Raw genomic sequence first — 16,145 nt, forward strand, 5'->3', positions numbered from 1 at the left:
CACACGCCACTCAACATCACCTGTGCGATGTGCACAGGCGTCGCGGTGACCTCGAGGAGAGCGGCCGGCGAGCACCGTTCCCACCCACCGCATCGCTAGTGTGCGCGCGGAGCCCATGTGCGTTGATGTGCATCTGTCAGGATGCAACGAGCAACACGAAGAGAAAAGGGAAGAGGAGCACGGCAACGCACTCCTGAAGAAGAGGTTGAATAACTTGCTCTATATTCGCAGCGGAGATCTAGGTGTCACATACCGTCCATGACGCTGCCGTGCCAACCAAATAGACACACGCAGCCAGAGAAAGAAACAAAAGGTTGATGGCCGTACGCTCAGCATCGGAAGATGCGCTCCGGCGAAGGAACCACCACTGGAAGATTCACCGCCGGCGTTGAGGCGATATGTAGCGTCTTGCGCTGCGGCCCCTCGGAGGGGTGCCCAAAGTCCACGAGCTTCGCGGGCTTCGTGCGCACGCCAATGCCGTCCGTCGGCGGAGCAGCCGGAGGGATAGAAAAGGTGGGCGTGCGATACTTGGAGGGTTGCGGTGGTGATGGCGGCGATGCAGATGCAAAGGTCTCCAGTCGAAACGCCGGCGCCGGTGACCATGTGACAGAAATCCCTCTCTCGCTCTCCCCCTCCCCGAGCCGCGGAGAGGGAGTAGGGGTCGCTGGGGATGAACGAAGAGGCTGCGCGTCCCGCGGCGGGGCGGTCACCGCTACGTGCACGCCAGGGCTGTCCCCGGAAAGGCTCATGGAGCGGCTGCCGTGAAAGGAGTCGATGTCGGCAAAGTCTGTCTCCACCGAGGCGGAGCGCTGACACGGCGCGGATGTTTGTATGCCCATGGTGACATGCAGCGGCGGCACCGCGGACGCGCTCTGAAAGATTCTCCACCGCCACTTGTCGTAGTAGATGCGGTAGATGCGCTGCACCACCTTCAGCTTCACAAGGCGGTACCGCGCAATTATGGCGGCAGAGGAGGAGGTGAGCAGCGCGTGAGCAGCTCGCGCCTCCTCGGCGTTCACAACAGCAACCTCAGCATAGAGCAAGTCTCCACGAGCCCCCGTCTTGCGCGAGTGCAACGACGGTGTCGGCGGCGATGGTGAGATGGTGCGCGATACCTGTTCGGCTGCGACCGCACTGACCACACTGCTGCGAGGGGTCTCAATGTCCTCGAAGGACTCGATATCCGACATGAGGGACATCGCTGTTTCTGTCACCCGCGCTACCGGCGCTGTAGGAGCTACTGCACCGCCAAAGTAGGTGCTCATGCCAGGCGGGGATGTGCTACCGCGTATGGTGGAGAGGAAGTAGTACTCCGAGTCTGCCGTGGCCGTCGCGGAGTCGTGCACGCGATTGCCGCTTTCTCGCCCCGAAGACGACGCGGACAGCGCACGATGAGCGAGAGGCTGGCTCTCGACGGACGCCGCCGCCCCCTCGTTGTGCAGGAAAGAGGGCGGCACGACGCGCTGCAGGCTGCGCGCATGTGTGTCGTTGCCCTTCTCATTTTGCCTCTTGCCAGAGGAGGCCCCCGCTACTACTAAGACCCGCACATCAGTGCATCCTTCCTCGCCTATGGGAGGCAACACGGTACTGAAGCTACTGGAGCTTGAAAACTGTAAGCTCGTCTCTATGGACTCGTAGCGATCCGACATGGCGGTGGTGATGTCGGCGGGCACGGCGCGCACGCGGCACAGCGCACCGCGGGATCCACACGAGTACGCGCCCAACGCCGCGGCGGCAGACATCCACGCCCTACGGCGGAAGAGGTGTGCGGACACAGCGCACACAAGCGCTGACGTTGACGGGAAAGGGGAAAAGCGCGGCGCGCACGAGCGTGTGGGTATGCTCAAAACGTAAACATGTGCGGTGGAGAGCGTAGCAGATGAGACTAGCAGGTTCAACACCGTCTGCTAAAGCCTCTTCACCGGATTATATCGACGTTCGACAGGGCAGCCGAACCTTTCGGAGGTTGGGGGCGGACAAGGCAAGGGATGCAGAGAAAGCAAATAGGCGTTGCAGCAGTGGCGGCATCGATCGAATGAGGAACCCTTGGAGGGCAGCGGGAAAGGTCGAGCAGCTCAACGAGGAGGAAGGGACATGTCAGCAAAGACAGAACACACCGTTGATTCACCTGCGGAGAGAGGAGACGCAGGATTCGCATCTCTCGACACAGTTACATAAACGACGACGTAGGCGAGGGCTGCAGTGAGCCACAGGTATTGGTCACCGTCCCCGGCAAAGGTGCTCAAGACATATTCACAATATTCGAGGGCAGTGAGCCGCAGCGAGAGAGAACAACAAGGGAGTGTACGCCGTCATCTTGATACTCACACGCACACCGATGCAGAGGTTAGCGCGCCGCTGCCGGGCAGGTGATTCACATATCTTGGTTCAAGTACCTCACTCGCGTAAGGGGCACTGACGGGGCAGACCGCGTCCCCTTGCGGAGCACCCCCAAGTCGCTCTCGGCCACTCCCGCCTCCGCATGGTCTGGTGAAGCGCTAGCGCGCTCCCGATCGACCCATGTGCCGGCGCTCCACGTGATGCGCTCGGATATCTGCGAGCAAGTCGTGCTGAATTCACTGCCGGGAACAGGAGAGCTTGGCCGAAACGGCGTCGTGATCACCGCGGCGTCGGTAGAGGTCGGCTCGGTGAGCTGCACCAGTGCAGCATGCTCCAGTAAATCGCATGACGTGCTGCGCGAGAAAGTGCTTCGGTTAGCGTCAGCTGCGTTGCCTGTCAATAACCCATTGCAGTCATCGTCGGCCCTCAGCTCGAAATCCACCTTCCCGCCATCACCCTGATTCGGTGTATCGAGCCGCCCCAGCGAGCTGGGCATAAAGCGACCCGTCGCCGTCGGGGTCGTGGGGGAGCTGCTGGACTGTGAAGAACAAGAGGGGCTGCGAGCCAGAAAGTGGGTGCTGCTCGATGTCGACGAAGAAAGCGGGCGCGCAGGGGAGTCGTGAGAAAACGGAGCACACACTGCTGCCAGCTCCAAAGTTGCGTCCGCACTGGGTGGGGCGGATCTGTCGAGAGCGACGCTGTCCTGCGCGGCCGCCCGCCTGCTCTGTTCCCTCACCGAAGAGACGCCGTTAACGGAGGCTCCGAAAGGTACCGCGGGAGTCCCTTCCGCTCTCTCGTTCGTGTGCGCCCGTACGTGCACGTCCGCTTGGAACTCGGCCGAGGCAGCACACAGACACCGCGTCGAGGTGTCGGACCGGGAAAACGCCTGAGCAAGCGGCGCGTCGCGCTTGCGCTCCTCGGCCGCGGAGGCATCTGGCAGCTGCACTCCTTCGTACGGCGATGTCGCCTGCCTCCTCTGCGGCGGGAGGCGACAGTGCAGCGGCGTTGGCGCGTGGCTGTGCGGCACACCCTCTCCCAGCTCTTCGCCTCCACCGTTGCTGAGCGATGCGGCTTGCCGCGCATACACCGATCGTTCCCGGGGCGACTGCTCCGCCTCTGTGAAGTGCAGAGAAAAGGAGCCGTGCTCGGTGGTCAGAAAGGAGGCCGTGGCAAAGGCGAGCTCAACTGTGCGCGGCCACGTCGATAACGAGGGAGGAGTGTTCACGCCCACGACCGCCGTGCGCTCGGCGCGATTTGCACCGCCGACCTCTGCCGAGGAGGAGCGAGATCGATGCAAAGTCGCGTCTTCAGGCTGTACCGCCGCCACGCTGAGTGGGATGTCGCTCACCTCCTTCGGCTGCGCACTCTCCCGCACGGAAGATGTGGCTGATCGAATCTTAGCAATGCACGGCGCCGGTGCAGCCTCCGCCCCGTCGCACGGCACCACATCATTCTGTCGGCCCTCTGCCTTCGCCACAGCCGCCCCTGCATGTGTGTCAGAAAGTGGGTGAGGCAGAGAGGCGAGAACGGCAGTTCGTGAACCTACGGTGCCATCTGAGGTGAAGACACCGGTCTCCTGCACCGAACGGATCGATTCCGCGTGGCTTTGAGGAGGCACACTGTCCACGCCCAAAGCCAGGCTTCCCATCGCCTTCTCAGTTGGCCTGTTTTCTCTGCCGATGGCGACGCAGCTCGAACGAGAGAGCACGGCGCGTGAGGCAGGTGCGTCTTTCACCGGCAACGATTCCGCCAACGCGTTCTCTATCGCTGCCGGTTGTTCCGCACCCACCAAAGACAACGATGATTTTTCACTGGCAGCCGCCACCGTCACCGTCGCGAGCGACTGAGTGGCGTCACGCGGATACCCACCCTCCCTCTGCACAGAAGGAGCGTCCACATCCCCTTTCCGATCGGTGCCGAGCACGGCTACGTCGGCTAAAGACACAGCGGCACTCGGCGCATCATCTGTAGTCTTTCCATGGGCGAGTGCCTCCGCCTTGTCGGCCACCACCTCAGGTCGGGCATCGTCTCTCGTTCCGTTCTCCGCAGATGCTACCACTAGAGAGCTTGGTGCCTCTGCTGCCGACGGCGGTGCAGAAGTGCAGCGGCTGCTTTCCTGCATGCTAGGCTTGCGTGGCGAGTCTAGTGCCTCCTTCCCTACTGGCCTCTCCCTTCGCGGCTGATACGATGACGCTGAGTTCACCCCAGCTGCTGTGAGTTGCCTTATTCGGCTGTCTGAGATGTGACCGGAGAGAAGCCTACTGGGCTGCTCCGAGGCGGTACACAGCTTGCTGAGGCCAGCCTCGACGGCTGCCCGCTGACGCGCCTCCTTTGCGGCTACCATGTGTGTGCAGTTTGTGGGCGGCACTGGAAGACTCCACGCAGCAAGCACGCGGCGGCCGCCACCGGCGACCACCGTGTATGCGTCGGTCGCCACACTCCGGCTGGCATCGCTTTCGCCACTTGCTGCAGAGGGGACGAGCCCGCACAATGCAGAGCTGATGCCCTCCGAAGCGTTCAACAGCCACGAAGGCGATGAGGGAACGGCGCCGCCGTGCCCACGCAGCACCTGCTTGTCATCGCCAGCTCTGCTGGCTTCGTCCCCCTGAGATGAGGCGCGTACGTTCGATTTGAGGCTCCAGTCATGCTCGGCGCGGCGGTGAAGGCGCGACTCGACAGCTGCAGACGAGGGCTTTGCGATGCGGTAGAAAGCTAGCAGCTCGGTCTGTGATGTGGCCGCTTCCAGAGATTCATCTGCGGCGTCACTCACCACCGCAGGAATGTGCACGTGCACCTCCGTGTGGTAGGAGGCAATCGACGCAAACGACGATTGCGTCGACAAGGCGGAGCCCTCGTGCCGCACCTCTGCCGCATCGCTCGGCTCCTTCTCCGAATCGCCCTCTGCTACCTCGCTCCGCACGGTCTGCGGAAGCGTAGTTGCAGCAACCTGCGCACTCCGGCCGGTCGACTCGCTCTGACTCGGCGGTTGCGCCTCAAACTCGCCAGACCTGCTAGAGATAGAGCTACCTGCATGGTAGGGGTCCTGGGAAAGCGATCTCCGACTCACGTCACCCGAACGTTCAGTAGAAGGTGTGTGAGGCGTGTGAGCCGGGGCCGGGTAGGCATCCACTGGCGGCGGGCAAACTCCACGCCGTCCAAGGCATCTTGCACTCGAGCGTGCCGAGGGCTCTTCACGAGTGCCCTGCAGCGCTTGCTCGAGAGGTCGTCGCGGTGCTAGAGACGCGTTCGCTCCGACAGCGTGCGGTGTCCTCTCGACCTCCCTCTCGGCACAAGAAGTCTTCGTCTCTCGTTCATGAGGAGCCGCGACGGCGGTGGCAGCGGACACCCGCGCCTCGTCACTCGTGACGGATGCGCTCGCCTGCGTTGGCGAAGGCACGCGGGAGAAATCTGGCGACGTAAAAGAAGAGCACTCCGCGCCTCGCATGGCAGAGGGCGGCACAGCAGCCACAGGTGTCAAACATGCCAAGAGACTCGCTGAATGCTCGCAGTCGCTTCGGCCAGTGCTTCGAAATTCCAGTGAGCTGTCATCTGCGGCGCCACCACTTTCGCGCATCCGACTTCCCTGAGTGGCGACCTGCTGCCAGTCGTGCCGAGCCTCTGGCAGGTGTGCACCTGCAGTGTCGTCTTGAGGGGCAGACAGCACCGTGAACATGATGGACGACACGGAGGAAGACGAGGCGTCGTCACCGTCCCGCAAATGCGATGGCGTTAACGAGGTCGCACGCTGCGCCAGTGGAGCATCCCCACGTGATGTCATCTTTGTTTCTGTGTCCCGAACCGCCGGTGGGGTACGGATGCCACGCTGCTCACGCTCCCGGTGCACAGCAGCTGGCGGTGAAGCTAACGCAGCTGTCGACGGAGAGGGGTGGGCGGTGTCGCGCACGTCGCGGATAGCCACAGGTGAAAGGCTTTCAGAATCGCGCTGGGCCGCGTATGAGCAGCGGCGACGACGATGGTGGCGAGACGGCACGCGCTCGCCTCCGTTACATGCGGCAGGCTTAGGTAGCACCGCCATTGCCTCAGTGGCCTTCGCAGAACTCAGCTCTCCGCGGGGAGCCTTGAGTGCCTCCTTGCTTATTTTGCAAGAGCGGTACTTCGAGCTCGGCAGCGGCGCCGGGGCATCCGGCACCAGACCTCTGGATGGCGCGTGTGTCGCTTCGGCGGCGTGCTGCTGCTTGTTCAGGGTTTTCTCTCTGTCATCAAAGCAGGTCGAGGCGGCAGACAGCCACTCCTCTCTTGGAGAAGAATGCGTGGAAGCACTGCTCGTCGCCCTTATCCGATGGCCCGCACCGTTGATAGTGTCACCAGATGATCCTGTGCGGGAAGTGTGGTGCCAGCGCGGTACATGATGCGATGGCTGCGTGCCGCTGAAAGGCATCGCAGTACTCGCACCTCGCGCACCGCCGCTGCGCTGCACGGCGAGGAACCGGGAGGATGAGTTCGAATGAGCGCCGGTCCTCAGTCGCATCAATGCCCGGCGGGAGCTTGACTCGGCGACTACATGCGCCAAGGCCTCCTCCGCTGCCTTCTCCAATTCACACCTCTCCAGCTTCTCCATTAGCTGAACCGCGGACTGTTGCCGGAGTTGCGCGGCTTTCGTGAATCGCGGCGTTGGCAAAGAAGCCGCACTGCTGTTTTCCGGGCGCGTTGGCGTGAGGAAACCGTTGCGCAACGGAGAAGCCGAAGAAGTGCAGTGCTGTCTATACGGGCTGTTCAGCGCGGCCCCTGACAGAGGCCACCCTTTCGGGCGAAAAAAGATGTTCTGCGCCGCCTCGTCGCGCTCCTCGATGTAGTGGAGAACGTAGTCTTCGCGCAGTTGAGTGGCACGGGTAGGCCGAAGTATGGAGGTGCTAAGATCGGCATGCATCGTATCCGCAGTAACCTCCTGCGACGGTGTCGCCACTGACGACTGGTCCGCGCAGTCTTTACCGGAGCGGCGCTGCCATGCGGCGACCTCCTGCGTCAGCGCGTGACCGCGTCTCCGCCGCGCCGCGTGTGAGGCTGCCATCGACGTCGAGCGTCTCTGTCGTCGCGCGGATGCTGCCGCAGGGGACAATTCGCCCGATCTGCGGGTGAGGCTGCTCTCCCTGCTGCGAGACCGGTTGTCGTGACTGCGCACCGGCGTGGCGTTCGATGGCGACGGTGAGAAATGCAGTGGACGGTGCAGGTAGGTGGTGGCCTGCAGCACGGCGTGCGATAGACGGTGTAGCGGCTCCACAGCATCGTCCTCGCCAATGCCGCCCTCGGACACAGCGTTCGAATTGGGCACGAAGTAGAGGGGGTTGTACGCGTAGTCGGCCGGAAGCCGCAGCTGTGGCATCGGAGGCTTCACGCCGTTGTGCTCCATCTCGTCGCCAAAGATGGACGCAGAGAGCGAGCGAGCGACGAAGAAGGGAAAAGCGAGAAAAGGGAAGATAAGCACACAAAAAAGATGAAAGAATGAGGCCGGTGCGTGAGGAAGAGCCGTCACGAGACTCGTAAAGCCGCCGTTGCGCGCCCAGCCTTGTATGTGCACTCGCAATGATGGAGGATGTTCTAGTGTGGAGGGTGTCCGACGATGATGCCGTTGCTGTTCTCACAAGTCGAAGGAGAGAAGTTGGAGAGATGAGGCAGCGGCTGATCTAGCCTAACAAGGAGGCTGCTGCATCCGCCCACAGACTGACAGGAGTCTCGGCGTCCGCGTGAGCCTTCTTCTCCCTTTCAACAGTGAGGGTGGGGTCTACTGTGCTCGAGCAAAAGCCGTGAGCAAGGCCCAGGCAGACGCGTTCTGCAGCAGCACAAGGGCAGCACGCGCACTGAAAAGCAAAATAACCGATATCAGATAGAGAGGAGGGAGGGTCGCAAGGGCAGTGATATGGAGAACGTGGCCGCGCGAAAAGTGCAGCACGGGAGAGCTGCTCGTGCTGCACAATGTGAGCAGGCAAGCAAGAGGCAGAGGCCAAACATCCCCTCTATCATGGTGTCAAGAGTGCCGTGGCGGAGAACTGCGGTAGCCCGCACGGCATAGTGGGTCTCCCCCCTCTGCGGTCCTCCCGTTGAATGCTGCGAAGGGTGGGGTGGGGTGCCATGGAGTACAAAACAAGGAGAGAGCGACAGAAAAGGCTCAACGCCATGTGTGTGTGTGTCAGTCGCCCTTGCAGCAACGGCAGAAGAGAAGTAGCGCTCACTGAGCGCAGAAGGTGTAGGCGCTCACCTGCTTGATACACCGGATCCATGTGCTTGGACCTGCTGCAGCACCACGCTCGTCGATCTAAAGCGCCCGCGCGCATACACCGTGGCGCGGAGCTGTGGTACCTCACACTTATACCCACAGCGGCCGGAACTCTCGCTGCATCGCCGCCGCGATTTCCCCAGCGGTCGTGAAACGTAGGTATGCTTGATGCCCGGTGTTGAGGGAGAGCTTGGGCACCAGCCAGCACAGCTCCCTTTCGCCGCCCTCCCACTCCTACAAGCGCCTTTCTCCTTCATTCCGTGCGGCTGCCACTGCGCTCTCAACGCGGTCAACAGCAGCGGCACAGATATTCACAAGACCGCCGCCCTCGCCTCGGCCGGCAGGCCTCCATGTAAGCGAATTATCAGCACTGCTCGTCACACCGACGGCACATCCAGCGACTGAGCGAGGCGGAACAGCGAGGCTGCGGCAGGGCTCAGGCAGCGGTGGCGCAGCACCGTGACCTCACCGACAGAAAGGCGCAGCGACTCCTGTGGCATTCGTGCAAACAGAGAAGAATCCGTGCAAATGTGGAAGGGAAACCCTCCAGCACATTGGCACCGGGTGGGTGCAAGGGCTGGCCGTCAGTGAGCTCGTCACGCAGCACAACTTCGCTCGATAGCCCCACCGTCACGCTGGGCGTTCCAGCGAGGAAGCTCTTCAGGGCGAGGGCCCCCTTCACCGTTGCCACAACGGTCCCGCACGCATTGAAAACCACGGCGACTCGCTCCAGAAACTTTACGTAGGCCTCGTTCCTCTCCAATAGGTCTACCTTCAGCACCGACACTGCAGTCCCATCGATCTACTTCGTCCTCTCGCCCGATTCGGCCCTGCAGATGCGATCCAGCAGAGTTTCAGGCGCCGGGACGGGAACGACGTCGTTGACCGTAAACGGTTGTAGCCGGTTCGCCTCCGTCTCCACAACACCAAAGTCCCCCACCCTATCCAAGAGCTCGTGGACGAGGGTGAAGTTGTTGCGCACGATTTCCTCCGAAACGATGCCGAGGTAGTCCGTCAGCAGCTGCGCCATGCGGATCAGAAACTCTGCCAGCACACTCATCAACGTATTGGCGGGCGTGGCGCAGACGACGAAGAGGTGGCGGCGCTTGGCAAACGCGTATTGCACATCATTCTCTGTGTGAGAAGGCAGACAGTCCCCGCGCGAGGCCGGGCCGAGCTGGCTGTCCCGGATAGCTGTACCTTCGAAAGAAGGCCTTGTACGTGTTGTCGGGGATGTCCTCGCGGTAGTCCATGAACTCGAGCTTGTCGCGGCGTGCCGAGAGGATGAGGAGTTAGGAAACGTGCTCCATCGGTCCTATGCTTTTGCGTGTGCGTGTACGTCTGAGCGCAGGTGCACGGATCCGCTTCATCTGCCCGTGAGAAAGAACAGAGAAGGAGAGAGAATGTCGCAGAGGAGATAAATGCAGCTGAAGCGGGAGGCCCAGGGAAAGAGAGAGCGAGAAAGGCCCCAGAAGCCCACCGATCCTTCCAGCAAGTGGACGGGCGCAAGAAGAGAACAGTGGAGCGGCACGCCAGCACGCAGAAATCAGAGGATAGATGTCACCTGCGTCACGCTTTAGAGAAGGGGGTGTGGACGGCGGAAGGCATGGATATCAGCCAGGCCACTGCCCGCGCAGGCAGATCAGGAAAGGCAGATGAGGCGGTCATCAAGTCCAAATGCTCATCAGTTTTGATTCTGATGCGGCACGCTCTTTCCCGATCCGTACAGCACGCAGATCCGTGTCCCACTCCCCTTCCTCTTAACCCTCCCCTCCAGGCGCTTATCTGCTTTGCTTTTCGAGACATGGCCAAGCGTGAGCAGCGGCTACCACTTCCGTCAATCCACACGCAACGAAAATACCACAGAACGCCGCAAGGAAGAGCTTCGGCACCTCAGAGCTGCTGTACACGATTCATGCGAGCACGCGCGTCCACATTCCCCGGTGCTGGCCGATGCCGTTTTGCACGCCGTCCCTTCTCGCCCCTTCGCCAACACCACCACCACCCAAATCCGAAAGCATCAGCCCCGGGATGCGAGACACCGCGCCATCCTCAGCATGCGGGAAAAGCAAGTGGGAGGTGGCAAAACAGAAAGCCCGCAGCGGCGACAAGCGCAGCGCGTGCACACGCGCACAACAGTCGGCCGCCCCCGCCCGCGAACGAGCGCATTGTAAGCACGCTCGCTAGTCCTTATCCTCTTCAACCATGGCTAATGCCTCGCTGCTCTCGCCGGCAGCAGTTTCAGTCGCCTCAGCAGGCGCCTCCTCGTCGACCGGATCAACGCGCTTCACCACCGACACTGTTGGTGCGATCGCCGCAGCGGAGGCAGCCGTCGGGCGGATAGAGCAAGACCGCAGGGCGGTGGTCATGCGATCGATATCGCGCGTCAGCTCACTGTTCTTGTCGATGATGCCTTGCATCTGCTTGTTCGCCTTGGACATGTCGACCTTCCACTTCTCCGTCATGTTGCGCACAATCTCCACCATTTCATCCGTCTGCTGCTTCACAGATGCCTTCGTCGCCTCGCACTTGCGGCGAATGGAGCGGCGCGTCCAGGCAATCCAGTACCACATCACGATAAAGATGACAACGCACGCGGCGGGCACGTTGTACTCCTCCTTCCACTGACTCTGAACAAGCTTCGTGGCGTGCGTCTGCATCGCATTGAAGTCGCGCTTCTTCACCGCGTCCATGACCTCGCCCGCAGGGAAGCGGTACGCGTCCGACTTTGCAGAGCTCTGTGCCGCGCTGCCGCCGTTTACCGCATCCGGCGTCTCGACGGAGGCGCTAGTATCCGCCCTCGTCGCCTCCCTAGTGCAATTCGCAGCAGGCGCAGCAGCTGCAGCTGCATCCTTGCCACTGGTCGACTGCCACCGCGCCACCGTCATCCATGGCACTGGGCACGACGTCCTTCGTATCGAGCGCCACATCTTTGCCCGCTTCTCAATTACTGTTTAGAGAGAGAAAAGTGAGGTTGAGTGAGTTATGTGCCGCGATGTGTCTTGGGACCTCGACGGCGTCAGCGTGCTTCCGAACGCCTACGACTCTACTTGGATGTGGCTACTGAGACTCTTCAGTTGTCGGGATACCTGAGTGTGGAAGCAGAGACGCAGCGTGGAAGGCAGAGATCGGGAGAGGGAGGGTGGCGGTGGTCCAAGAATGCATTAGATAACGCCAACAGATGCGCGTCCGTGTAGTCGTAGAAGAGAAGGTGCGCTCGGCAACGTCTGTCAGCTGATGGCCTGACTGGTCAGAGCACAGACAAAGACACACACACACACACACGACGGGCGCGAAGCGCGCTGAACTCGCGCACACGGACGAAAGGCACGGGTTAGGTGTCGACGAGAAAGAAGCTGGGGCGCGCATGCCACGGTTTTGCGTACGCACTGCGATAGCAACCTCCGTGGGAGGGGTGGAGAGGGTAGCACTAAAACGCACAACAAAGGAAAAACGCCTATGAGCCCCCGCTGCGCGCACTACGAGACGCGCGCAGGTGCACACGAGTGCACACCTGTCCTGCTGATACCGATAGCGTCCGCCGAGCCGCTCCTCCTCCTGCGTCTGCTGCTTTCCTAATCGTCGTCCATGACAGCTACCGCGCGCACCGGCGAGCCGTCGCCGCCCCGAATACGCAACGGAAGCCCGTAAAATGTGAAGGACTCGCCAATGAGTTGGTCGACGTTCACCAGGTCCGTGTAGGTGATGATGCCGCGACTCAGCAGCAGCCGCTCCGTCTCTTCCTCCAACGGGCCACCAACAAAAGGCGCGTTGGCGGCCACAATGCGCGGCACACACTCGGCCGGCACGGCTTCGTAGAAGAGTAGCCCCTTGTTTGGTGGGAACGATGAGTCTGCAACCTTCACTACCACTGCCGGTCCACAAAACCGCGTCAGCGGGACTTCGTCTAGGTTGCTGCCATCCTCGTGCATGTGAGCCGGCGCGTCAACATGCGTGCCGGTGTGGGAACCCATCTGCAGATGCCGCACCTCCCACCCGTCTTTCTCGCGTGTGCACACCTTCGTGACGCGCACCGGTGGGTCACCGTCGTACGCCGGCATCCCATCATACAGTGGAAGGGAGAGGTCGACAAGGCGCATGGACGGCACAGACGTTGCTATGCGTTGAGCACGCGTGAGACGAGCCGGGAAAAGGACACCGCCGAAGAAGAGTACAGGGGGGAGAGTGAACGCGAGGGAAGAGACAGAGAACGGATGGCAGCACCTCATCGGACCGTTGCTGGTTGCTAGGCAGCCGGCAGTCGACGCACGCTCTAGATGCATGATTTCTCGCAAGCGCCTGCAGCAATGGAAAAGGTTTATTGTGAGGGGTTTCCCCTACGGATCAATCTCTTCTCCGTTGCCTGATGCACCTCTCACCCCTCTCTTTGTCCGCCCACGCGAGCACCGCCATCGCTTCAACACACCCGACAGCTGTGGCACTGAACGTCGTGTCACACGCCGCATGCATGTGGGGCGGGAGAGAGGAGCGGCACCTTTGTGTGCCTCTCTACAGCATCCATGGAAGGTCTCTCTCCCCCTGAGCGCGCAGCCAGCTAAACGCAAACACAATCTACCACTCAGTCTGCGATGCACCGCCTGTGCAGCTCCTCAAGCATTCCGATTAGAGACTAGTAGCCCCATGAACGAACCGCTACGTTGACTTCAAAGCCGTAGTTCCCCACCGCCTACTCTTGCTTCAACACTGTTGCCTCCTGCGCTGCGGCTCCCTCCGAGGCGGTCGCGCGCTAGTCCCTTCGTCTGCGAACGGATGAGAACCGGCACGCCTTTTAGCCCCACTGCCGCCTTTGGCACATGCGTACCCGGCAACTGAAGTTTGCGTCTCGCGAATCAGCGTACGCCTCGCGAATCGCCTCGGCGCTGCTGAGAAGCGCCGCATGAGGGTGAGTGGGGGGGGGGGGCTCGTAGGCAACGCCGCTCTTGCTCTCCAGCAGCACCACAAGCTCATCCGCAGGGAGCCGGAGATCCGCGTGCTTGCGATGCTGCCTCATCGCCACGAAATGCTCAAGACACCCCGAAACACAGCCCGCAGAAAAAAATCGCCTGTGCTTGACGGACGCAACGCCCCAAAACAGGCTGCGTTGATGCGGAGCGAGCACAGGGAGACGCGTATAGACGGTGGATCTGGTTCTGGAACGACGGGTACTTGCAGCCGGCGATGATCGCCGGCTCCCAGTCCAGTGCGCCGTGAGACAGGGGCGACTGCCTCCGTTAGGTGTCTGCAGAGCACTCGCTTCGGGCGGCCGCGTGACATGCGCCCATGACGTGTTGATGCACACGCCGCCCGCAGACCGAGAGGAGCGTGCGACACCGCGAAGGACGGATGGCGGCCACCGTCAATTCTGCGCCAAAGTGCGCCTTCGCGGCGCCGCAGCATCATCAGAGGGAACCGCCCACTGGGCTCAAGGCCGAGCGCAGCACCGATGAACAAGCGCGGCGTCACATTAAGCGCCTCGTCCACAAGCGAGGTGGGGCACTTGTTGCACTGTCGCTGTGTGTGCTCATTCAGCTTCCCACGCGACATACACCTTTACGGGGCTGTAGAGAATGCTCGCCGCACATCGTTGCTGGTCCCTGGCACAGTAGCCGACAGAGGCGTCTATCACGCGCGCCTCTCTAGACGCATTCGGCTTCGCACAGCTGTGACAGCTTCTCTGGTCAGTCCCGAAAAAAGTGTGCAGCTATAAGGCGAAAACACGACCACGGAAAACAAGGCTGGCAAGAAAAATAGAGAAGTGGCGGCCAGCGCAGTCACCCTTGGGCAGACGCAAGCTGTTCTCCGGAGTGCGGCGCCACCACCACGACACGAGGAGACGCGGGAAGGAGAGCAAAGCAATCTATGTGTGGCAATACTGCAGATGGGAAAACGGGATGGAGGGGGGGGCCGTGCTGTATACGCGTGAGCTTGTTGTGCCACAGTGCATCAGATAAACGTCTGTGGTGGGTGGGTAGTGAAGAGCACAGCTGACGGTGCCGCGCACGCGAGTGGCCGTCTCACATACGGGACGGTGTGGGGAGCCAAACGCCAACAGCACATGAGACACACCCGCAATGCAGCGTACAGTACCTTTTTTTGCTCTGCATTTGTGCCACACAATCCAAAGACAAGCCCTCCACCAGTAGTGGGGGTTTCGAGCGAGAAAAGAGGACCAAGAAAGGAACGCGAGAACGCCCAGGCACCGCTCCATCGGCATCGCCACGTTTGAGACGCTCTGAAGGTGTGCGTGCACACGCACACACACACACACAGTGCGAGAGTGAAACAGATACCCGCAGAATGGAAAGACCAGGGTCCCTCTGCAGAGATGAGAATCGGGGCAAACAAAAAAAAAATCAAGGGAATGGCGATGGCCCAAACAAGGTGACAAGAAACACTAAAAAAAAAACGAAACCTCCAGACAGAATGAACGACAGACATCGCTGCGTACAGAAACGCTGCTAATAAGAGGTGGGGGACCAGGAAGAGGCGGGCGGAAAGGCGGGCAAACACAAGAAAAAACGTTAGAGGGCGTCTGAATCTGTCGAGGCCACGGTGCACAAGATCCACAGACACAGACACACCACCCATGCAGAGGCAATTACGGAAATGATCCAGCGTTATGCCTGCAGGCGCATAACAGAGAGCCCACACAAGTACACATCAGGACACAAACTACGGAGCGCAGAGGAGCGACGCTCAATACATGACAAGGAGTCCTCCTCCTCCCCATGGCACGCACGACGATACTTTTCAGTGCCCACATAGCACACAAAGAAAAGCAAAGAACGCGGCGAGGACAAGTTGAAGGCGCGCACGCCTCAATGCAGCGCGCAGAGGAGGAAATTACATGCAGCGAGACAATGGAAACGCAGCAGGAGCACAGGCGTGCCTTTTCTCGTGCGGCAGTACCAGGTGCACGCAAAGGCCCGCACACAAGCCACTTACACCCATTCAGATGCACACAAGAGCATCGAGGGCTGTTGGCAGGCACGAAAAAAAGCAAAGTCCGGATTCCCATCTCTCCTGCCAAGCCCCGCTTTTCCAGCTAGCGAGATGAAGCGCTTCGGTAGTGCTACTCACCGCCACGGCCAACACCTACACACAACACATTCAATCTGTCTTCACGTTGTTGGGGGAAAAAAGGGCGAGGGGCAGACTCCCACGCACGAAGTCGACGTCCTCTATGATACGCGTACCCATACCTCATCAAGCCCTGAGAAACACGCGCCAACCAACACAGAGGGCAGAAGCAAAGGGCTGCTGTCGTTGTCGAGTGTCACGCACTCACCAATGAGCACGCGACGCAGAGGCTGAAGAAAACAGCAGGCACACCGCGATACTCTGATCCGACGGGCAGCGGCGCCTACAGCCAGTTGCCCACAAGCGCCATCAGCCCCATACCCACCCACAGAGACACAAACAGCATGATCTTCTTCACCGTGCGGTGCCCCTGCTCATCGCAGCAGTAGTGCTTCACATCGGCCACAAAGTCACCAAGCAGCAGCGTGAAGGCGAGGTACAGCAGGATGCCGCCGCACAGCGTGTCCAGTACAGCAACAACAGTGGCGAAGCA

General features: G+C 60.9%; 4 protein-coding genes and 1 pseudogene across 4 annotated transcripts, besides 1 other annotated feature; all 5 read right to left on the reverse strand.

Moving 5' to 3' along the window:
• Positions 1 to 329: 329 nt before the first annotated feature.
• Positions 330 to 1,742, reverse strand: LDBPK_313130 (hypothetical protein, unknown function; the record flags this gene model as incomplete). Its single annotated transcript, XM_003863350.1, has 1 exon — positions 330 to 1,742. One exon carries the CDS (start codon positions 1,740 to 1,742, stop codon positions 330 to 332), a length of 1,413 nt encoding a protein of 470 aa, XP_003863398.1.
• Positions 1,743 to 2,374: 632 nt separating this feature from the next.
• On the reverse strand, positions 2,375 to 7,708 carry LDBPK_313140 (hypothetical protein, unknown function; the record flags this gene model as incomplete). Its single annotated transcript, XM_003863351.1, has 1 exon — positions 2,375 to 7,708. One exon carries the CDS (start codon positions 7,706 to 7,708, stop codon positions 2,375 to 2,377), a length of 5,334 nt encoding a protein of 1,777 aa, XP_003863399.1.
• Positions 7,709 to 9,374: 1,666 nt separating this feature from the next.
• On the reverse strand, positions 9,375 to 9,632 carry LDBPK_313150 (annotated as a pseudogene).
• Positions 9,375 to 9,632: a sequence feature.
• Positions 9,633 to 10,755: 1,123 nt separating this feature from the next.
• Positions 10,756 to 11,502, reverse strand: LDBPK_313160 (hypothetical protein, conserved; the record flags this gene model as incomplete). Its single annotated transcript, XM_003863352.1, has 1 exon — positions 10,756 to 11,502. The coding sequence occupies one exon, from the start codon at positions 11,500 to 11,502 to the stop codon at positions 10,756 to 10,758; it is 747 nt and encodes a 248-aa protein (XP_003863400.1).
• Positions 11,503 to 12,147: 645 nt separating this feature from the next.
• LDBPK_313170 (hypothetical protein, unknown function) lies at positions 12,148 to 12,672 on the reverse strand (the record flags this gene model as incomplete). The annotated part of the gene is made up of 1 exon (XM_003863353.1): positions 12,148 to 12,672. One exon carries the CDS (start codon positions 12,670 to 12,672, stop codon positions 12,148 to 12,150), a length of 525 nt encoding a protein of 174 aa, XP_003863401.1.
• Between the last annotated feature and the right edge of the window lie 3,473 nt (positions 12,673 to 16,145).

The sequence above is a fragment of the Leishmania donovani genome, chromosome 31 (assembly GCF_000227135.1).
Source record: "Leishmania donovani BPK282A1 complete genome, chromosome 31".
Lineage (NCBI taxonomy): Eukaryota > Euglenozoa > Kinetoplastea > Trypanosomatida > Trypanosomatidae > Leishmania > Leishmania donovani.